Source organism: Cetorhinus maximus, chromosome 4 (genome assembly GCF_964194155.1).
Source record: "Cetorhinus maximus chromosome 4, sCetMax3.hap1.1, whole genome shotgun sequence".
Taxonomy (NCBI): Eukaryota; Metazoa; Chordata; class Chondrichthyes; order Lamniformes; family Cetorhinidae; genus Cetorhinus; species Cetorhinus maximus.
The window spans coordinates 32270055-32294101 of NC_135882.1; the positions used below are offsets into that span (position 1 = coordinate 32270055).

The 24047-nt window shown below is 42.7% G+C and overlaps 1 protein-coding gene across 1 annotated transcript in view; it reads left to right on the forward strand.

Annotated features, from left to right (window-relative positions):
- Positions 1-24047, forward strand: part of rims2a (regulating synaptic membrane exocytosis 2a) — a 1205442-nt gene that overhangs the window by 800809 nt on the left and 380586 nt on the right. The window contains exons 20-23 of the mRNA XM_078540066.1: positions 2201-2266; positions 11268-11378; positions 20160-20228; positions 23543-23614. Of these exons, the coding sequence (XP_078396192.1) occupies positions 2201-2266; positions 11268-11378; positions 20160-20228; positions 23543-23614 (318 nt within the window). The remainder of the gene's footprint in view (positions 1-2200; positions 2267-11267; positions 11379-20159; positions 20229-23542; positions 23615-24047) is intronic.

Consider the following 24047-nt stretch of genomic DNA (forward strand, 5'->3'; position numbering starts at 1 on the left):
TCTTCCAAATTAATCTTGTATAGCAAGTGTTTAAAAAGATAGAATCAGAAAAAATTGTGGTACCACAGGTCTTTTCCGAATTATCATGATTTTGGATGGATTATTCTAAATAAATTGCAACATTGCTAATGTTTGTTTTAAATGCAGTCACAACATTCAACGTGTTAAAAAGAAACATTCTTCATAATTATCTTGAATATTATGTTACAAATAAATAGTCTGTTTGATCCACCAGATTACTTGAGTTTAAATTCGCATTGCAGTTTTAATTTCTCTAGCTTTCAGTGTATTTATCTGATACCAGTGAGGGAATTGTAACTACACGATAGTGGGGTATTTGGTTTTCTAATCATTATTGTTTTTTTTTGTAGGGAACTGAAATGTTGTTTATATTGCCAAGGGTGATTGTTAAATTATTTTCAGCATTCACTTCCAGAGTAGGGAATGGTCAAAAGTGATAAGAGTATTCTCTCAAAAGCCAGTCAGCAATATAAAGGATAATTGGTATTGTTTACGATAAAAGACAGCAGTTTTAGAAAGAATTGTTGACTGCTGATGGTTGGTTTCATCAAATTGTTCATTTTAAATTGGCCAATATATTCTCTGACTGGAAGTATAGATATTGTTTTGATTATGGGGTAGGGGAACAAACTTTTTTATAGATATGTTTTCTTAGTGGCTCAGGACTTCTGCTTTACATCCTTGTTTCCACCCTCCCCTACCAACTCTTAGCAAGAGCGGAAGTGTAATTCTCCTGTTGAGAACCCCCGTTCTTGACCTATAGGACAGAATATTGCCGTCAGCATATGGAGGAGGGCCCGACACACCGACGCGTAAAATGACGCGTGATGATGTTGGACATGTGCCCCGGCGTCATTGCGCAGCATATTGATATTTCGTCCGGCAGGCGCACGCTGGAGGCGGCTGCGTGCCCACCGAACTGTCAACGGCCTATTAAGACCGATTTAAAAAAAAAATTTAAGTTGTTAACAACGCTGGCTGTCCAACCTTAAGGTTGGCGGGCAGGCGAAGAGCTCAAGTGGCCTTCGCATTTTTCAGGAAACCTCATCCATGGGCGGGATGAGGTTTCCTGAAGCTTGTATAAAATAAATAAATAAATTTTCTTGACTTCACAAACATGTCCCAGCTCATGTGACACTGTCACATGAGGGGACATGTTTAAATAATTTTTTACTTTATTATTTAAAAACTTTTATTACCTACTCAATCTCCCTGAGGCACAAAAGAGCGCAGGCCTCGGCTCTCCCTTCTCCCCCACCCGCACAGGTAGCGCTGAGCGCTACGGAATGCGTATTATACTGGGCGGGCCATAATTGAGCTGCCCGCATAAAATGGCGGCACGCAGCTGATCGCAGGCAGTGATCGGTCCGCTCCCTCCCACCTCGCCCGACATAGGTAAGATTAATAATTTTTTTTCTCATCTTTATTCACTGTTTGAAACCTGAGCCGATCTCCCTGAGGCAGCACTTTGCGAAAGAGCGCACTCCCAGCTCAGGGAATCTCCACCCCCCCCACCCGCACAGGGAGCGCAGAGCGCTTCCTGTCGCATGTCACACTGGTCGGACCTTAATTGGCCCACCCACGTAAAATGGCGGTGTGCCCCCGTCCTGGGGTACCGATTGGGAACCTGCCTGCTCCCGCACAACCCCCCCAACGGGGGGAAGATCCTGCCCATAGGATTGAAAGATAAATGTACCATTAAAAAAAAACAGCAATAACCCATCTCCCATCTCTCCCATCCCAGAAACAATAACCCTGAATGGGGCTCTGATTTCCAGGCGCGTTTTTGCTGTAGGTCAATTAACCAGGTATACCTAGGCTTACCTTTGGTGGCTTGAATACTTTCACTTCTGATCCTGTGTTTAAAAGCACAACCTGAGGCAAGATTCTTCTGAGTTTATTTTAGTGGTAGTCATGTAATTTGTGACTAAAACAAATGCTGTTTTACTAAAAGTAACTGATTGTTCCAAGCTGCTAGATTGCCTTCACTAAAAATTTATTTTGCAGCATTTAAGCTCCTCTTGGCTTTTAATTAGAGACTATAACCTTCTCGCACATACTGTTCATCATATTTCTCTCCATTTTCTTCTCTTTTCTGCTCACTGGTGCTGCTGACCTTTCTGCCCATTCTTCAAATGCCATACATTTGTCTTTTCCATTATCTCCCACATCGCTGCAGTCAGTATCTTACACTACCTCGGTCCAGACACAGTCATGCCATCGAACATCATCACAAGGATTTCAGGTATACTGTAACATGGGTGTGGTGGTGTGGTTTTATTACGTGTGGATATGTATGCATGTATGTATGGATATTATGACTAGGAATGAGCATCTGGATAAAGTCAAACTCTAAACTTGAAGTTAGAGCTTCTAGATGTTGGATTTTCCAAGTCAAAGGGCCTGATTTTACCTGTATGAGTAGGCTAGTTGGAATAGTTAAAAGCTGGCCCAAAGTTTCATATTTTAAAAGCTTTGGCTGCCAAATGGAAAAGGCATCATTAGACTGTTAAAATCTCACTAAAACAATGTGTACTTATGTACTTGCTGCCTTCAACATGGGACCCTGGGTGTTTGGATACACTCCCACTGGTAGATCACACTCTTATTTGATCACAATGAAGTATTGACATAAAGTGATAAACAACAAATCAATCATGAATGTAATGATAGAAAAAAATGCCACCTGCATTATAAAAGCCTAGCCACTTGTGGAAGGTTTTGGAGAGCTGAACATGGTATTCCATATTATAAAATGTATCATTTGTATCATTATATCATTTTTACAACAGGAAAAAGCCACCAAAAGAATATTTGTACATAAATCCAATATTTAGTCCCTCAAGACATCCAAATGATAGAATTTATAACATTGCAGACTACCCGATCAGGTTGCTCATCCCTAATTATGATTTATTTTGAACTTATCTCTTTTTCTTTCTTTCCTTTTAAGCTTGAAAATAAATGAGTAGGATGTGCTTCTGTCAAAATGATGTGATTGAGGCTTCAAGCACAAATTAACCATTATAAAAGATTATTTTTGTTTACAGAATTACTTAAATAACACTGCAGTTAAAAGGAAAAACTATGAACTTTGAAAATCTGAAATTAGAAGAGAAAAAGCTATAAATTTGCAGCAGGTCGGTTAACTTCTGAAAAGAGAAAAAGAAAGGTTAAGTTATGGTGCTAAATCTGGCATTAACCTGCCTTCTCTTATCAGAGACTGATGAACCTGCTGCAATTTTAAAGAGCATTATTTGGTTCATGAAAATAGGACAAAAATTATAGTATTTTAGGACTACTGGGATGCTTATTTATAGTAAAATGCAATCCTTATTGTGGCAGCAAGAGAACTATGAAGTTGGTAACTATTTGGTGTGCTGTGGTAGAGACTACCAGTTTTTGTCCTTTCCACCATCTTCTGTCATCACAACTCAGTTCACAAAGGGGTCCTTGCCAGTACTAAAAATTAATTAGTGCAATTGTGATTAATGTCTTTCCATTTCTTTTTGCTCATTTTTTTAATATTATCATTTTAACATGGGTGCTGGTGACATGAATGAGTAAAATGGATAGGAGTTGCTGAGTCTAACAGAATGAAGGACTTGAATCAACATTCATTGACACATTGGTTAGCCCACAGCTGAATCAGCAACCTTATCACTTCATTAACTTCACATTGCCCGTTTCTGTGATAAAATATTAAAATATTCTCCTCTGTCAGTCATTTTACTCACAGCTGTAATCTTGTGTGGTGTCTCATGAGTGTCCTTCAGTGTGCTCACTCCCTCACAAAATCAATGTGATAAATATAAAATTCAGAGTTATCAGTTAATGCAATTGGGACTGGGCTACCCAAATCAGGAAGGTCCCCAGTTCAAAACTTGCTGAGTTAATTGACCTCAATTGTGCAGTTTCAATTGGCCTTAGTAGGAATGGGAAAGAAAAGCAGCCATGGTTTTAAGTCCTCGTTGCTATCCAATGACTCCTGATGGAAAGTGTGCTAGTTCATATCTTCCTTCTCACCTTCTGCTGCAAGCTTACCCTTTCCATGGGACCCACCAACTATATTTCTTTAGAAAGTGCTTCATTTATTATCAATCATTTTGGAATATCCTCAGTTCGTGAATAGCACCAGATAATGCAAGTCTTTTTAACTGCTTTCTCAATTGCCTTCATATTCTCAATCCTGTTCATTAACAACTCTTAACCATTCAGTTTCCTTTCCTGGTTTTGACCACTGTCACCAACCCCTCCTGAAAAAGAACACTCTTGACAATCTCTAACTGCTGTCTGATCCCTAATCTTAAAATGCTTGAATGTGGCTTTCTCTGAATTTTTTTTCTTTGAATCTGCTCTAACTGCTACCTCCCTGCTTCCAGCACTAACCTACACTGATCAAGTCATGAAAGGCATCCTCTATGACTGGCCTATATCATTCTATCCTTCTCTGTCCTCCTCAATCTCCCTATGGTGTCCCACACAGTTGAAAACCAAATTCTTCTCCAGCATGTTATCCAGGTCCTTGAAACTGCCCTTGCAATTCAAATCCAGCTTATGTGGCTCAAGAAAAAAGTATTTTCCTACAAATGCAGTCACCTGTGAGTTTCCCATGGATCTATCCTTGGCCCCTTCAGATCTTTTCTGTCCTTAGGACATCTGAAAGCATTTCACAGCCAAGAATTAACTTTTGAACAGCAGCCAGTTTTGTCGTGAATATGTGCATAGCAACAGTAACTACAATTAGGGACCAGTCTGCTTTTGACGGTCCTGGTTGAGGGAAGAATGTTAGTCTGGACACTTGGAGAACTCACTGTGTTTCCTTGACTAATGCCATGGGGTCTTGCTTCCATCTGAATTAAGAGACGTGGCCTCAATTCAGCATTATCTGAAAGATGGTACCTCTGACGATGCATTACTCCCTCAATACTGCCCTGGAATAGCAGGTAGATTTATGTGTTAAATTCATTGATCCTCCAACTCCAAGGCAAGAATTTCACTGACTGAAATTGAGATAACACAACTTCCATCAACTACAAAACCAACTAAAATCTATCTTTTTTTCCAGCATTAGCAAAATTTACTTTTCTGAACACTGTTGAAGTTTAGGTTTGCTAGAACTTGGATTTGTGACGGAACCCGGCTGTAAAGAGCAATACAGCTTTAAATATGCCACAATTAGTGTGAAATGTTCTCATGGTCTTTTATTGTTTTACATTTACTGCATGATTTTGACTTCACTAACTACCTGTCTTTGTTGTAATATTGTCTTACTGGGCTGATCAACATGGTATTGGTGCACGTGGTCTTTTATTTATTTATTTAATAACGTTGTAATTCTATTGAGGAATTGGACATAATATAAATATAAAATGGATAGATACTTGTACTTTTTATATATACATTTAAACTCAAGGTTCAACCAGAATCTCATTTTTATAAGGTTATTCAGCTATTCACGCTATTCAGAAGCAATTCTGGAAAATGGTTCAACATTTTCAATTGAGATTCTATTCTACTTCTAGTGTTGTGCCCTACTATTTCACGATTACAAGTATTGAGTTCCAGTAGGTTCTGCTCTACTGCAGCCGGAGTTTGTAAGGATCCTTTAATGTGAACCTGTTTTTGCTACTGTGACGCATAAGTATTCCACTGCACCATTCAATGGTGCTGTTTCAAGTTTCTTTTATTTTGCTGGTTGTTATTGACTTGAACAGTTATTGTTTCTATGCAGTGTTCCTGCGCCTTTAAAAATGTTGATGGAACCATCATTATTTAATGTCACTTCTGTATCTGATTGCTTCTTTCTTAATGGGGGCATTTGACCTCATTAAGAACTTTCTACCAGCACAGATTTGTTATTTTAGTAAGGTTCCCTGGAGGAATGCTTCTCCCCTTTTTGAGAGAGTGTGCTCTTTACTTCCTTCTCCAGTCTAGAGGGAAATAGAAGAATATATTGATAAAATAAGAAGCCAAATTTAGGAAATATTTTATTATCCTTTGTAAAGTACACTCCATCAAATTTCTCAGGAATTTATTGTATGTTATTCTTTACTAAATTTAAAATAAAATTAAACAATATTCTCAGTGTTTCAGTGTGCTGATGGTTAGCTTTGTGATTAAGTTGCTAGCTCAAGTAATGGTATAGAGCTGAATAAAAATGTCCATACAGTCAACATATGAAGAAGAAACCGCAAATACCTTGTGACACTGCTGAGTGAATTTGCATGGGAATTCATCCACGAGAATTCGAAGAGCCACAAAAATCAAAGATAAAGGCCATAAATTAATCTAATCTGAATTTGATAATTCAAACTGGTGTACAGTTTTCCAGTGATCATTGTGCATTATTTCTTGATAAACTTCCAGTAATAATAAGTACATCAATGGGAAGAGGATAACCAGGGAAAGAGTAGGGCCCATAAGGGATCAAGGGGGCAATATATGGGTGGAGTCAGAGTACATCGCTAGAGTGTTGAATGAATACTTCACATCTGTCTTCACCCAAGAGAATGAAGATGAAGGTATCGAACTCGGGGAGAGAGACTGCGAGGTTCTTGAGCAAATTAGTGTAGGGTGTGACAAGGTATTGGAGGTGTTGGCAGGCTTAAAAGTGGACAAATCTCCAGGTCCGGATGATTTGTGTCCCAGGCTGCTGAGGGAGGCAAGGGAGGAGATCGCAGGGGCTCTGACCCAAATTTTTAATTCTTCTCTGGCCACAGGGGAGGTGCCAGAGGACTGGAGAACAGCTAATGTGGTTCTGCTATTTAAGAAGTCTTGTAGAGATAAGCCAGGGAACTACAGGCCAGTGAGTCTCACATCAGTGGTAGGGAAACTATTGGAAAAAATTCTGAAGGAGAGAATCTATCTCCACTTGGAGAGGCAAGGTGTGACCAGGGATAGTCAGCATGGCTTTGTCAGAGGGAGGTCATGCCTAACAAATTTGATTGAATTTTTTGAGGAGGTGACCAGGTGTGTAGATGAGGGTAGTGCAGTTGATGTAGTTTATATGGATATCAGCACAGCCTTTGACAAGGTCCCACATGGGAGACTTATAAAGAAGGCAAATGCACATATGGGATACAGGTTAATTTGATAAGGTGGATTCAAAATTGGCTTAGTTGTAGGAGACAGAGGGTGATGACAGCAGGATGCTTTAGTGACTGGAAGCCAGTGTCCAGCACTGTGCTCAGTCCCCTATTATTTGTCATTTATATAAACGACATAGATGACTATGTGGGGGTTAGGATTAGTAAGTTTGCGGATGACACAAAGATTGGCCGGGTGGTCAATAGTGAGGTTGAGTGTCTTGGGCTACAGGAAGATATAGACGGGATGGGCAAATGGGCAGATAAGTGGCAGATGGAATTTAACCCTGAAAAGTGTGAGGTGATATACTTTGGAAGGAGTAATTTGACAAGGAAGTATTCAATGAACGGCATGACACTAGGAAGTTCTGAGGAAGAAAGGGACCTTGACATGTGTGCCCATAGATCTCTGAAGGCAGAGGGGCATGTTAGTGGGGTGGTGAAAAAGGCATATGGGACACTTGCCTTTATCAATCGAGGCATAGATTACAAAAGTGGGGAGGTCATGTTGGAATTGTATAGAACCTTGGTGAGGCCACAGCTGGAGTACTGTGTGCAGTTCTGGTCGCCACATTATAGGAAGGATGTGATTGCACTGGAGGGGGTGCAGAGGAGATTCACCAGGATGTTGCCTGGGATGAAACATTTAAGTTATGAAGAGAGGTTGGATAGACTTGGGTTGTTTTCGTTGGAGCAGAGAAGACTGAGAGGCGACCTGATCGAGGTGTACAAGATTATGAGGGGCATGGACAGGGTGGATAGGGAGCAGCTGTTCCCCTTAGTTGAAGGGTCAGTTACGAGGGGACATAAGTTCAAAGTGAGGGACAGGAGGTTTAGGGGGGATGTGAGGAAAAAACTTTTTACCCAGAGGGTGGTGACGGTCTGGAATGCACTGCCTGGGAGGGTGGTGGAGGTGGGTTGCCTCACATCCTTTAAAAAGTACCTGGATGAGCACTTGGCACGTCATAACATTCAAGGCTATGGGCCAAGTGCTGGTAAATGGGATTAGGTAAGTAGGTCAGGTGTTTCTCACGTGTTGGTGCAGACTCGATGGGCCAAAGGGCATTTTCTGCACTGTGATTCTGTGAATAATGTCATATCTTTTTCTGAGGATCATTATACACACAGAATCATGATACATAAAGCATGAAATCACATGTATTATAGCTAATATATATACCAACTGAATAAAATCCTGATTTGGATTTAAAAAAAACTATTTGAATTTTATGTTTGAGATTCACAAAGGTATACTTTTATTTTTAACGCAAAATACTGTGGACGTTGGAAATCTGAAATAAAAACAGAAAATGCTTTAAGTACTCAGCAAGTCAGGCAGCAGCTTTGGAGAGAGAAATAAGAGTGAAAAATTTAATAAAGGTGGCAGGAGGGCCATGCCCACCACAAAAACTGGCCGCACCCCCACCAACCCAGTCTCTGAAAACCTTGAGGGAATTAAGTCCCTAATTGGCAGTGGGAGCCCTGCAGTCAGGACTCCTCAAGGGATATTTAATTGCAGGACTTACCCCAGTTGGGCAGAGACCCCGTCCCTGGGCAGCTCTTCATCACTGGCAGCGCCACCGGAAGCAGCGGCTGCTTCAGCCACTGTTCAGCCATTGTAGGATCTACCATATAAAGGTAAGTGACAGCCGAATGGGGTTTCAGGGACATGGTCACTAGAAAAGGGGGGGTGGGATTCAGACAAGAGCCATCCCCCGCCTCCCCACTCCCGATCAAGCACAGAGTGCCTGTGTTTGAGGGACCCCACCCTCCCAACCCTACTAGGCCGGAAGAAATCCTGATAGGGTTCGTTTGTCGCTCTCCTCGCACGGTGGGTTCCCTCACCTGCCATTGGTTGAATACCAGCAGTAGCGAGAGGAGGTCCTCATGTTGACATTAATTGTCCAATGAAGGGCCTCGATTGGCATCCAGGTTGGAAGGCCGTCCACAAAGCCTTCCTGCCCCAGACTTAATCAGGTGAAGGCAGGGAAGTGGCAAAGTCCCCATCCTGCACTCTCCCACCAAATCAAATGCTCCCCCCAGCCCACCCCTGGTCTCCATCTGTGGTGGGGGAGGGCGGTGGGGCCATGGCGGTGGTTATTAAGTACAGCCTCGGTCAATAATCTTGCATCAGAGCTTTTTAAGTTGCTTGTAATCATCTTCAGATATTTGCTGTTGTTTGGGTAATCTCCCAGGTTTCCATTAATCCCTGGGTAACTGTCCTAAAGGATCATTTATTCTCCAGGTAATCATTCTACTTATTTATTGATACTCCTGCAAAGTCAGTCCAAAAATATGTTTTGTCTATGTAATCACACTGCAGCCATTCAGTATTCCTTATATAATCATTTATTAATATCTGTCAATATTATGCTGGGATTTTCCTGCCCTGCCCGCCACCAAAATCTTCCGGTCCCACAGAAAGTCAATGGACTTTTGGATGGCCCACCACATTACCCCATGGTGGGTCCTGCCACAATGGGGCCAGAACATCCCAGCCTTAGTCTAATGTAAATTGTTGAAAATAGGGGAAGTTATTGTTATCCAAGAGTGCAATTTTGATTATAAATAATGACAGGTTGTCTTTGTTTGCTCGCTAAGTGTATCACTGATAATATACAGAGAACTGATACTTTGTGTAAAACTTAACCCACACTTAGTTGTAAATCAATTATACAAAGCACCAGATCCGTGGTCCAGAGGTACCCTTGGAGAATGCGCAATAGGACTCACTGGAGCTCCAACACAAGGACTCCACGGGAATTACCGGAAGTGTCAAGTTCTGAAGGAAGGGCAATTCCTCTGTGTCCAGAGCCCCCTGGGAAAGTCCCCAACTTTGAGTTCGAGTCAGAGGTTTCGGAGTGTTCTGACTCACTTACCTGGATAGTTACCCAGGAAATGTTACACTGAAAAAAACAAGATCTAACTTTGGGGTAACCATGCAACTGGCCCCCCCGACTCCCCACTGACCTCCCCATCCCCAACTCCAACCCTTGACCCACTGACTACCTCACTCTTCACTCCGAAACCCCCCCCAACCCTCCAACGTTCCCTGACCCTCTGACTAACCCCTGACCCTCTGACTACCCCCTGACCTTCCACTGTGCCTCAACCTTCTGGCTCTCCCCAACCTTCCGATTCCCCCCAGACCCTCCAACTCCCCCCAAATGGACCTGACCAGGCCTCACCACCCTACCCACTCTGCCACCCTACCCACCCTGCCACCTATCACCCTACTAACCCTGGCACCTACCACGCTACCCACCCTGTCCGCTACCACCTTGCCATCTACCACCTTACCCACCTTGCCACCCTGCTCACCCTGCCACCTACCTAACCTACCCACCCTACCCAGCTGGCACCCTACCACCCTACATACTTAACCCACTTAACTCACTTGCACTCATTCACTAACACGCTGAACAGCTATTTAAATGACCCAAAAGCTTTTCAGTGTGTTAGTGAATGAATATTCAGCGGAATATGGCAGCTAGTGCCCTAAAAGGGGGTGTGGCTTGGCATCCCCCGACGATCCTGCACTATGAAGGATGACTCTCAGAACAGGTACGCTCCTCATTTCTGAAGAGGCGCAGTTCGGAAGTCTGGGCCAGAAATGCGGAGTTCCAGCGTTGTGTAAAAGAAATAGGGGTGGAGTGGCATCTAATGGTGATTGCCACTTCTTGGAAGATTCAGCCGTATATTTTCTATATTAAGTTTCTCAACTATGCATGAAACCTCATTTGATATGAATGCAAATTGGAGAATTGCATGGAGTACATTATAGTCTTAATTTGATGGGAGAATTAACATGTGTGCTAATCTGTGCACTTATTTCTCCATTCTACGCTCCTGTCGATTATGTTATTATTCCCCACAGTTTGATGCTTATTTGAAAAACAGGAAATCCTTTCACATTATTGGGCAGGTAACTGTAATATCTAGACCATTACCAGCTGTCCTCATGGCACTTCCATTGATTTAAAGAGCAGTAAAAAATATGATACATAGCATGAAATAAAGTCAGCATCGTTAACAATGTACTGTAGTAAAGTATTTGTAGTGCATAATGTAAACACTTTCTGCTTACAAGTTTTATTTATCTGATGTTGCTTTTTTCTAATGTTCATTGTGGTTGTTTCTCTTTTATTTTATTTTTAGCAACATGTACCATATAGTTTATCCTCTCTATCGGGAAGATGCAATAAGGTTACTTCGTTCCCAAAAGATGAACCGCACATATTCTGAGGGTGCTTACAATGTTCTTGAGAGGTACTAATACTGACATTGGTGTTGCTATGTAAGAACTATTAATCTGTTCACATCTGCTGATGTCAGAGAGATGTTGTTACTCACAATTGTGTGCCGCAGTTGGAAACATTGCCTGATGCATTAGGTAGTGTGGTGGTTATGGGCATGGTAGTGCAGTGGTTATATTACTAGAAGCCTAGACTGACAATTCAAATGCCACCATGGCTTTTTTCAGAATTTGAACTCAGTTTTAAAAAAATAGGAAATTAGGGGGGAAAAAAAACGATATCAATAAAAGTGATCATGAAGGTATCGGATTGCAAAAATCCAGCTGGTTCACTAACACCCTTTTTTGGAGAATGAAGCTTGATGTCTTTACCTGGTCCGTCTTGCATGTGACTCTAGTCCCAAACCAATGTGATATAAAAGCCTTCTGATGTGGCCTAGCAAAGTATGCAGTTTCAGAGCTATTAGGGAATGGCAACAATTAGTGGCCTTGCAGCTGTCACCTGCAGTGTGAGATTGAATTTAAAAAAACATGCTCCCATGATAATTGGAATATAAAGGCATTCAGTATTTGTGTTTCTTTTTAATGCTATCAGTGAAGGAGAAAGAATTGAATTCCAAATTAATAATACCAGGCCAGCAAATGAAAATAAAAGGATTTGTCTATGAGAAATCGGCCGTCTGTACTCTGAGTTAGTTTTCTGTATTTTAGTGTGTTGTTCACTTAAAATGAATTTTAAATTTAACTCTTTCATTCTTGGCTGCTACTATTAAAATAATCTTTTTCAAAAGGTCTCTTATTATTAAACATCATACCAATGTGCATACATTTGTTGCATGATCCACAGTCTAGCATATACTTCCAAGGCCTATTTGTGTTCCAAGTTTTCTTCCCAAATGGAGGAAGGAGGTTAAATTGTCATCAGCTTTATTGCTGTAATTTATCTCATAATGTGTAGAAACCATGGCATACTGTAAGTATTGCTTGAATTGAGTGCTCAAAAAAATGCTCCTGACAAATCAGCAGTGGACATTCACTGCAAATGACACTGGTTATGTTGTACTTTTGCCATTGAGGTTACTGCCAATATGAAGAGCAACTTGTAGCATTTCATAGCAAATTGTTAGTCTGCATTGAACAATGAATTGTAGAACTGAAAGGAGAAAATGTTTCATTTGAATGTGCTTCTTGCATATTTGGGGGAACGACAATATATTCATTGGAGCACCAAAGATGAATGGCTGAAAAATATAGCCAGGACCTTGGGATTATTCTTAATTTCTGTCCTGTTGTGATCAAAGACCCATATGTGGTTAGAATAAAACACATTTTGAGATTCCTGGCTTGGATTGCCATTACTATGATGTCTCCCAAGTGGCGTTATCACATTTGAGTGAGGTCTGCGTATTGCTTATCCTTGTGCATATTCCCAGTGACACTACTTAGTCACATTGCATTTGAAATTAAATCTTTCCTGTGCCACTTTTAACTTTTCTACTTCAAATTTTTGCCACAGTTTAATCTAGAATTGTTTTTTTAAATGAACATCCACTGTTTTCTAATATGAGCCTGTATTCATTGAACATTTTGCACAAATTTTCTATATAGCAATTAATTAACTTCACATTCAGGCTATTTATAGAAGATAATTACATACAGGGATTCATGTAACTACTCCTCGGAGCCAAGTTTAAAAACTCTAATCCCACTGTTGTCTTTTAAAATAAAATTCTGCTTACGAAAATGTACTTTTAAGTTTGTAAACTTTCTAAAAGGCAATCTAATTAATATAAAATGATAACAGAAAATGCTCCGCAAATCAGGTAGCAATTGAGGAGAGAGAAACAAAGTTAACAGGCGGAATTCTCTAACACCCGGGGCAACAGGCTGGGAGGTGAGTAGGTTGAAGTCCGATATGTTGCCACCACTGTAGGCTGCTGGGTGCAGACTTCACTTATTGCAAGCAGCTGAGCCTGTTTAGGAGACAATTAACAGCTATTTCCTGGAGGCTTTTTATAGGGGCGCATTGGAAGAATGGAGCTTCTGAGGCTCACCAGCTTTAAGGAGGCGGGAACTCAGCGGCAGGTCATTGTGCCTGGAGTTGACAGCCATTGTGAGCAGCAACATTACAGTACAGGGAGGGCGGGAATAAATAAGTCATGTGAGTGACAAGCTGGTGGCTGGGCAAACTTGGAAAACACATCAGAGGCACAAAGATTTACAGGCCTCTCATAGATGCATCTTATGCATGGAGAATGAGGGCAATGAGAGCCCTTAAGAGTTTAGTGCAGCAAGTTACAATGGATCTCATGCACTCCCGTTTTGAGACCTCCAGCGAGGATGAACATGAGAGAGTGAGTGATGTGTAGCCACAGGGAGAAGAGGGGCAGGACACTCATAAGGATGGATGGAGGTGAGAGGGTAGAGAATGTAGCGCGGAGCATGCAAAAGGGCACATAACCAGCCTCCTATGCATAGAAGATGCTACCCACCAGAGAGGGTTTACCAAGAGAGGCTCTACTTCTTGGAAATATTGAAGTTTCAGAGTTGCCGGAGACAGTGCCTTTCCAGGGAGGTGGTCATGGAGCTTTGCAATATGATGGAGAAGGATCTGAGCCCAATGGAAATGGAGATGCACCCATTGCCCTGTCTGTGAGAATCAGTGGTGCTCCAGGATCGTTCCAGGTATCCTTTAGAGACATCTATGGGATTTCTCAGCCTGCGCATTGTTGCATCAAGCTGTTCATGGATCCCATGTTCACAAGGGCCGGCTAATACATTTGGCTTCATGCCAATCTGGGCAGTCAGGCAGAAAGGGCTTATAGGATTCAGGGCCATCACTGGATTACCCCAGGTATAGGGTGTCATTAACTGCATACATATGGCCATCAGAGGTCCCATAGACTAGGCAGCAGCCTTCAACAGGAAAGTCTTCCACTCACTCAGTGGTTTGCAACCACCGCAAAGGGATCCTTCAGATCTGTGCAAGTTTCTTGGGAAGCTGTCACCATCCTTACTTAAGGCAGTCCCGGATGCCAGAGCTTTTCAGGCAGCCTGTGCGCCTTTGGGGATGGGATATTAGGTGACAAGGGCTTCACACTGTAGAAATGGATCCTTATGCCAGTGCAGAACCCAGCAGAGGAGACGTCCAACAGCTACCACGCAAAAACTCGAGCGACCATTGTGCAGGCTAAGGAGTTTCTGAAAATGAAGTTCAAATAACGCCTGGATAGATTTGGTGAAGCCCTTCAATATGCCCCATCAAGGGTCTCACCTGTTGTTGTGGTATGCTGTGCTCTCCGCAACCTTGTGCTGCAGAGGGGTAAAGCTTTGGAGAATGAGAATCTTCTTGGGTGTGATGCCTTGCCCGAGGAGGAAGATTTAGGCAGGCCTGCAGACCTGCTGGACAAGGATAAACAACCAGAGGGACTACAGGCAATATGCAAAAACATAGCATCAGGGAGGCTTATGAATTACTCATACAGAGACGTTTCTCCTGAGCCTTCCTCAAACACCCATGTGAAAAATTCAGTCCTCTCGCTCCTAAAGCCCTACTGACTTTTACTTTCATGTCCTTACCATCATATTGGGCCCATCATGACATCAGGCCAAGGCATGCATAACACATTGACCTCTCATAGTCCAGACCTTTGCATCACATCTTCTCTAGAGTACTAACAGTTATTAAGGGCTCAGTGGTGCAGACGTGAGGAGAGGAGACCTTATGTGGTGCCACACATCACCATTCATTTGACACGTTCAGCCAACGATGTGACAGCCCACAATAAACTAGCATCCTGTTATACTGAAGTGCAACTAAGTGGATTTAAGTGTGCTTAGTTATGCTCCCCCTGCGCAAGCAGCTGATGTGTAGGCAGGCTGCTTGCCTTTCTGCTCTATTGCTGTAGATGACTGTGGATGCCTGAGGCCTAGAGGGCTGCCTCTGTCTTCACGGCTTCATGAGGCATGGGTGTCACAGCCAGAGGGGCTGAGGACCCACCGTCCATGTCAGCAGTGGCTTGAGAGGAACTACCAGGGGCTTCAGGCAGTTGCTCCTCTAACCTTTCAGGGCACGTCCCTCCTTGCTCACTTGAGGCGTATGAGTATCTGGTGAGGACTTGTGTCCCTCTTGCCCAGCCATTGTTCCACAGAGTTCATGGATGGGGCAATAGCATGATGGTCGACCCTCAACTCCTGCATCTGCTGTTTTTTGTTCACTTATTCTGAGGATATACTGGCCAGTGAGGCCAGTATTTATTGCCCATACCTAACTGCTCTTTAAAAGGTGGTGGCGAACCACCTTCTTGAACCACTACAGTCCATGTGGTGTCGGTAGACCCACAGTGCTATTAAGTGATGGAGTTCCAGGATTTGACTCAGCAACAGTGAAGGAATGGTAATATAGTTCCAAGATAGGATGACATGGACCTGATGGAGAACTTGTCGGTGCTGGTGTTCCCATGAACCTTGTTGATGGTAGAGGTCGCATATTTGGAAGGTGCTGTTGAAGGAGTTTTGCTGAGTTGTTGCTGTGCATCTTGCAGATGGTATGTACTGTTGCCAATGTGTGTCAGTGTTGGAGGGTGGAATGTTTAAGGTGATAAATGGGTTGTCTATTAGGAGTGCGCGAAAGAGAGCACAGATCTCCCTGAGGCAGAGTGCTGCCTCAGGGAGATCGGCTCAGGTTTCAAACAGTGAATAAAGATGAGAAAAAAAATTATTGACATGTCCCCTCATGAGACACTGTCACATGAGCTGGGACATGTCAATTTCTTTTATTTGGACATTTCATACAAATTTTAATTCCCTCATGAAACCTCATCCCACCTGTGCGTGAGGTTTCATGTTTTTTCTGAAGGCCGCCTGGCCTCTTCGCCTGCCTGCCAACCTTAATGTTGGACAGGCAGGTCCATTAATCAATTTAATTACTTTTTTAATGGCCCTAATAGTCCTTTGACAGTTCGGAATCAGCTGCATGCCCACCGACCTGAAAGTCTAAATGATGCAGGGTGACGTTGGGACACATGCCCGATGTCACCCCGCATCATTTCACGCATCGGTGAGCGGGCCCCGCCCCCCTGCTTGCCGACCAGAAGATGCACCCCATGGTGTCTCAGAGGAAATGGTCATCGCAATGCTGAATGGGGGTGGGAGGGGAAGACGTCTTCAAATGTGTCAGAAATAGTGGAGGATCCATTGAATACAAAGACTGGTGAGGATAAGGGGGAACTCTATCATGTTTCTGAGAGATGGGCAGAAGGAGTGAGAGCAGAAGTGCAAGAAATGGGGCGGACACATTCGATGGCCCTGTCAATCATGGTGGGGCAGAATCCTTAGTTCAGGAAAAAAGAGGACATCTCAGAAGCACTGATATGGAAGGTTGCATTATCAGAACAGATGCGATGGAGATGGAGAAACTGGGAGAATGGAATGAAACCCTTACCGGAAGCAGGCTGTGAGGAAGTGTAGCCAAGGTAGCTGTGGGAATCATTGGGCTTATTGTGAATATCTATTGATAGCACATCCCCAGAAATTGAGACAGAGAATTCATGGCAAGGAAGAGAAGAGTCCAAGCTATGAAGGTGAGGGAAGTGTGAAAATAGGAAGCAAATTTGATGAAATCTTCAGCTCAGGGCATGGGAGAAGCATTGCTCGGCACTGATTACAGCCATCAACATACCAGATAAAGTGATAAAGATGTGGCCTGAATAGGGCTGGCACAAGGAATATTCCACATATCCCACAAAAAGGCAGGCATAGCCAGGACCCATTTGGGTACCCATAGCAACACTTCTAACTTGGAGCGATTGAGTGGATTTAAAGGAGAAGTTGCTTAATATAAGAACAAGTTCAGCTAGCCAAAGGCGGGTAGTGGTAGATGAAGACCATTTGGGCCTCCCTTCAAGGAAGAAGTAGAAAGGCCTCAGACCAGGTGAGGGATGGAGATGTAGAGAGACTTGATGTCGATGGTGAAGAGGAGATGGCTCAAGCTAGTTAGTTGGAAACTGTTAAAGTGATGGAGAACATTGGATGAGTGTTGGATGTAGGTATGAAGAGACTGGACAAAGGAAGAAAAAATAGAGTCAAATAGGAAAAGAATCAGTTCAGTGAGGCAGAACAGCCTGAAATGGTAGGTCTACCAATGCAATCCAGCTTGTGGATCACGGGAAGGAGGTAGAAGTGGGCAGTTCTGGTTTAGGGGACTGTAATGTTGGAAGCAATGGAGAGAAGATCTCCAAAGGAGATGAGGTCAGTGACAGCCCTGGAAACGATGGCTTGATGTTCACCAGTGGATTCGTGGTCCAGGAGGAGGAAGTGTTGGAGAGTTGACGTTAGGCCTCTGCAAGGCTGTGGTTGGTTCGCCAGTGTGAGAACAAGGTGGAGTATTAAAAAGGCAGGTGAACCAGACTACAGTGACACTGCCCTTATCAGCAGGTTTGATGCAAATGTTCGGGTGGACTGGAGAGAACAGAGTGCAGCAAGCTCAGAGACAGGTTAAAGTAAATGACGGGAGCAGAGAAATTGAGACGGCCAATGTTATGCTGGCAGTTCTCAATGAAAAGATCTGGAGAGGGTAAGAGGCCAGAGGGAGGAATCCAGGTGGAGGGAAGGCATTGGAGATGGGTAATAGGCTCTGTTGTGCAGGGGGAGGACTCATGAGCAGAGAATTGAGCATTGAGGCGATGGCGACTAAATAGATCAGCGTTTTGCCAAGTTCAAAATTCATAAGGGATGAAACTGAGGCCTTTGTTCAGAACAGATCATTCAAAGTCAGAGAGGGGAAGGTTGGAGGGCAACATGAATAAATTGCAAGAGGTGAGATAGGAAGAGCAGATGGGGTCAGAGGGAAGTGAGGGGGAAAAAAGGTCCAGAGGGGCTTTGGTACCCATGAGTTCCCTAAAAGGAAGAAAAAAAATGTTTTGGTCTCAGATCAGACCATAAAAGATAAAATGAAACTGCAGAACAGGACAACTTTGAAATAGATGAGACTGTGCTGCTGAAGAAAAAGGCCGCCAGTGTGATGGTGGCACTTGGTCTTGAGTGGTGATCTCAGAATGTGACGATTACAGTGGTTTGAGGAACACTGAATGTCTAGGAGATGTGTGTAAACCTGGGTGAATCTAAAACACAAAGGGTGGAATTTCAGTTGGAATCCATGTGCATTAAGTCGGAGCTGGAGACCATTACTGAGGAACTATGGCTGTGACAGTGAGCTTTGGTAGACATCTAATCAAGCACAAGAAGGGAAACAGAAAGCAATGAAAGGCGAACAAAGTAAAAGAGACAAACAGAAATCCCATTGGAGAGAAGAGAAGAGCTTTCTCAAGGTGGGGATTCCTGGAAGAGAAATCCCACGTGTACAGATATCTTCTCAATATCCAGCACAAACCATAGAGCTCTATGTAGACTTTTGCAACTTGAAACAACTATGGAAAGCCCCCAGCACTTGTAGAATCATGCCAACAGCAAAAATAAATGAGCCACCAACTAACCTGCAAGTAGTTGATGATCCCCTTAAATAGTGCTAGTGGAGGTTGCAGTCTACTTGTTGCTAAACACGTATTCAGCTGTGCAAGGTTAAGAGAGGGTGTCAGCTGGAGCATTGAGCTCCAAAATGATATTTTTGATTGACGTCATGATCTGCCTGTTTTGCATATTTCTGGTGGATGCTAGCTGCATGCACTAAGACCTTCAGCAACATTGTGTCTAGGATGAATCACAGCTAAAGTGCATGCACGCACACCAGATAACACTTTAGTTCCCAAACAGCATCGTAACATCCAGACAATAGGCACTGTGAACCTAATTTCATGCTCATATTATTTTTGGTCTTTCAGTGAATCAAGGGATATGGGAAACAGGCAGGAAAGTGGAGCTGAAGCCTAAGATCACCCATGATCATATTGAATGGCACAACAGACTCGATAGGCCGTATAGTTTTCTCCTGTTTCTATTTCTTGTGTTTTCGATGTTTTATGACCCTTGTAGAAACTGATGACTTTAAAAAAGAGATTTGAATTCCCACTGATTAACATAAAGGAATTATTTCTACATGTCCAGCTGCCTCCATGAATCACGGATGTTCTGAGAATAACCCACCCCGTTTCACGTCACCCCCCTCCCCCAGTTAAAACAGTGGATGACGGATTGGAGGGCGGGACTTTTGGAATCGGGGTTCCAGCGCCATTTTGGCTAAGGTGCCGAGCCCTTTCATCTCCATGATAATTCAGGCCTCTCTCTCTTTGTCTGGGTTTTTTTTTAATCAGACTGTCTGAGAGCTTGTAAGTTTATCCATGGCAAAGCCAACAGCTCTGTCCTTTGCTTTCAGGTTTTAAACCTGACATGTGGATTTCAATAGCACTTGACCTATGCCCCCTGGCCTATGGTAATCATGAAACCCAGGCTTGTCATCAGGCAGAACTTGTAGGAGGTCACATGCTCTCTCCTACCTTGTCTTAAAAAAGACAGTTTAAAATGTAACCATCTTATAAAACCTCGCATTCTTAACAGTTCAAACATGTCAAATCTCAAAACCATTTCTGTGAAGGAAAAACATTTAACATTAGTAATCTTGTGATATTTGCCAAACAGCTTGATTGTGCAGAAATGTTTATGAATGCAAACACCTTATTTAATGAACATATAGTATATATTGGAAAATGAAAGTGTGAAAAATATCCCATTTTTGATCGATTATTGCTTTTCTTATGTTTGGTATATTTAGATTTAGTTTATCTTTGTTTGCATATGTTTTAAATGAATTGCCACTTGTTTTTGTTTCTGTACTTCATCAGGCGGATTAGGCAGCAGAGGAGAGTACCCAGTGTTTGCTTTGATGATGGCACTGCCCATCAACCAGAAAGGTACAATATAATTAGTAGCTGCATATGTTTAAAGAGGCTCCATCACCCCCCTCATTGGAATGGGTGGGAAGAGGTAGAGGTTATATAACAATTGTAACTCTTTAATAAACTGCTCACAGCCCAGCAATGGCGCTGTGATGCTATTACAACAGTATATTATCTTTGCAACCATTTTTCTTTGGATGATTTGTGAAAGAGTGATATAAATTTCAGAGAACTTTTCTTATTTGAATCTTTGATACGAGCATACAAATCAGGAGCAGGAGTCGACCACCCAGCCCCTTGAACCTGCTCCACCATTCAATAAGATCATGCTGATCTGATTGTAACCTCAGCTCCACATTCCCATCTACCCCTTATAACCTTTCACCCCCTTTCTTATCAAGAACCTATCTAGCTCTGTTTTTAAAATATTCAAAGACTCTGCTTCTACCACCTTCTGAGGAAAAGAGTTTCAAAGACTTATGATCTTCTGAGAGAAAAAAATTCTCATCATCTCTGTCTTAAATGGGCAAGCCCTTATTTTTAAACAGTGACCCTTAGTTCGAGATTCTCCCACAAGAGGAAACATCCTCTTCACATCCACCCTGTCAAGACCCCTCAGGATCTTCTATGTTTCAATCAAGTCGCCTCTTACTCTTCTAAACTCCAGCAGATACAAGCCTAGCCTGTTTAACCTTTCCTTATAGGACGACCCGCTCATTCCAGGTATTAGCCTGGTAAACCTTCTCTGAGCTGCTTCCAATGCATTTACGTCCTTCCTTAAATAAGGAGACTAATACCGTATACAGTACTTCAGATGTGGTCTCACCATCTTGGAAGGATTTAGGGCAGGGGTGATTTCCTGTGTTAGTGGGCCTTTAATGACACCTGAAAGATTGCTAATGAAATTGTAAATGGTTTTGCTTGAACTAGAAATATATAAAATATTCCCACTACCTTTACAATATTGTAAACACATAAGGCTGAATTTTGTGGGCGTTGGTGAAGTAGCTCCACTGGAGCTGGAAGTGGGTGCTGACCCCAGTTCAGCCAGCAGCAGGACCCAGGGCAGCATGTTGCCAGCAGCACCCAATTAGCAGCTGCTACCAGGGCTACCATACAATTAAGGATGATGACCTGCCCCCGGGAGCTGCTGGCCCAATCAGAGGGCTGGCAGATCAGCAGCTACGGCAGAGTCACTGCTGGTGGGGACCGCTGCTGGGGCTGCAGCTCCATGGAGAGGGCATGTCAGTGGTGAGGTTCTTTCAAAAAGAGGTGAATTTGGTTGGGGAAAACAGGTCTGGCAGCCAGGCACTGATGGTTGGGGTGGTGCGAGGGCAGCCATTGCCAATGGAGTGCACAATAAAGGAGGGCAGCCCAAATGGGAACCCACTGGGAGGTGATCAGGGTTTACCTGGTGATCTCCCCACATGGTCGTGGTCCTCCTGGCTTGAGCTAAATGTCCTCTTAAGTGGAATATGGCTCTTAATTGGTCACTTACATGTCTCAGTTGGCCACCAATGAGAGGTCAAGCCACCAACTTTCCTACTACTGACAATATGTCATACTGGGGGGGAGGGACAATTAGTCCCCTCCCAATGCTCCCCCCCTCCATTCTGCTAGCCCTCCCACCTCCCAACCCATTGCCAATTGGTTGGGACTATTCAATCCATAGTGACAAAGGAAATCTTCCCATGTGTCAATATCCTGATATTTTAGTATTGTGTAGGATTTCATCTTTCTGAAAGAAGAAATACCTGACCTCAAAACCCTTTTAAAGATAATGTCAGCACTTGTAAAAGCTGTGAATTTATTAGTTCTGCACCATTGAGCAAGGTAAGACAATTTACCAAGGTTTTCTCCTTTGTGTTCACTTAAGTGAATGGCTTGAAAATTGATGGCCATTGTGTGTTTCCTGACAAGTTAGCAAAACAAAATCAAGTAACTGCCTTAAAAAAAGAAAGTGTTGGGAAACCCCAGCAGGTCTGGCAGCATTTATGGAGAGAGGAACAGTTAACGTCTTGAGTTCAATGTGACTCTTCTTCGGAACAGTCTTGCCAAACTGCCTTGTTGTGTGACATGTTGTACTACCTTTAGGCTGTTTGTATTGTCCAAGTTTTAAATTTATAAGGGAGGGGCGATTACATATGCCCCCGGTGCTGTGATTAAGCACAGATAGATGACTAAAATTGAGACTTGTTGGTGCCAATTGGTAACTCTATACCAGAACTGAGCTAAGTAAGATGCAAGCTAAGATGAGAATTAGTTTTCAATGTGTTATAAGCCTTTAGGTTAATTCTTATTGTCCTCTTTCATCGAACACATGCTGAAGGCACACTTTATTTTGGGATTCATTCTATCATCCACGTTGTAACTGTGCCCTTTCAGACATCCCAAACATTCTATCTGTTCCAGGTACAGGATCTGCTGATCATTGATGATTCAAGTGCACTCCAGCAGTTAGACACTAAACCAACATGGGAGTCTAAAAACTTCTCACTTAATTTGGGGAAGTTGTTTCAATCCTTTGACAACTAAACTAGAGGTACTGGGGTAGAAATTCCAGAAACATCACTATGCTGTGGAAGCAGCAGGTGGGTCGAACTTCCAACTGCTTATTTGCCTTTGTTCTGACATTATCCCACTTCCAAAATAGAGGCAGGTGCCTACATCAGTATCTGTGGTGCTTGGCCTCTGTAGCCCAAGTGCAGACGAGTCTATCCTAAATGCCATACCCAAAATTTTCTTCCATCCTTTGTCCTTCACTGTTCTGCTACTCTGCAAGCAGCAGTTGATTCCTCTTTAGATCAGCTGCCATCATGGCATTATGGAGCCCACTTATGACACTTGTAGAACCAGTAAGCCTTTTTCATGCAGATATATGCAACTGGCTGCACACTGGATGAAGCTGTTTGAATTTTCAGGCAAAATGGCAGCTCAACAGTCCCACCTCCAAATGTGGCATTGCAACAGAGCAGCGGGTGATCCAGCCAGAAGACTGCCTCAGTCTTTCCTATTGAAATTTATCCTCCTCTATAGTGAAGGTGAATGCCCACTCTGAATGCCCCTCCACCCAGATTGCATTAATTCAACACTGAAAATGACATGATAATCCTAAACTGTTGCTTCAGAACATGTGTATCTTTCCACCACTTTGTTGGTGTTATTTTCTGATAAACTCTGGAGAACCGACACACGTGGATCTCTGGAATGAAGCTAATGGTTTGTCACTGTATTATAAAATCTCATCTGAGCTGTTGAATGTTGTTGCTGTGAAGGAATTATTTTGTGCGCTTCTAACATTCAGTTTGTTTTACTATGCTTTTCGGAAGATGGTACAATGGTGGAAGTCACAATGCATGGTCTAATCATACTATAGTCAATGGAACATCAGAGCACTATAGGTAAGAAAAGTGATGTGCTGTAGGCCTGTAGAGTCTGTTCTTAGCAAGACAGATTCCCATCCAATCTTCTAGCAAATTGGATGCTTATTGTAGTGTGAGGGAATGTTGGAGTGAAGTGTTCTCAGAACCAATTCTAAAGTTTGTGGGCTAGATTTCAATTGTGTAATTATGCAAAGGGGAAAAAAAACAAAATTTTCTGACTCGTGCCGCAAAATTGAAGAAGCAGCAACACACAACCACAAAATTTAATATAAATTATTTACATTGATGTCGGCGGTCATTCTTCCTGCAAAACAGTCTAATACTTGCAAGGAAGTAAACTAGGTGCCCTCTGGAACATTGTTGCATCAGGATTGTGGATCCATTAAATGTATTATTCCCCTCATTTCATCATTCTGGAATGACATTGTAAACATGCTTGATATAAAGCATG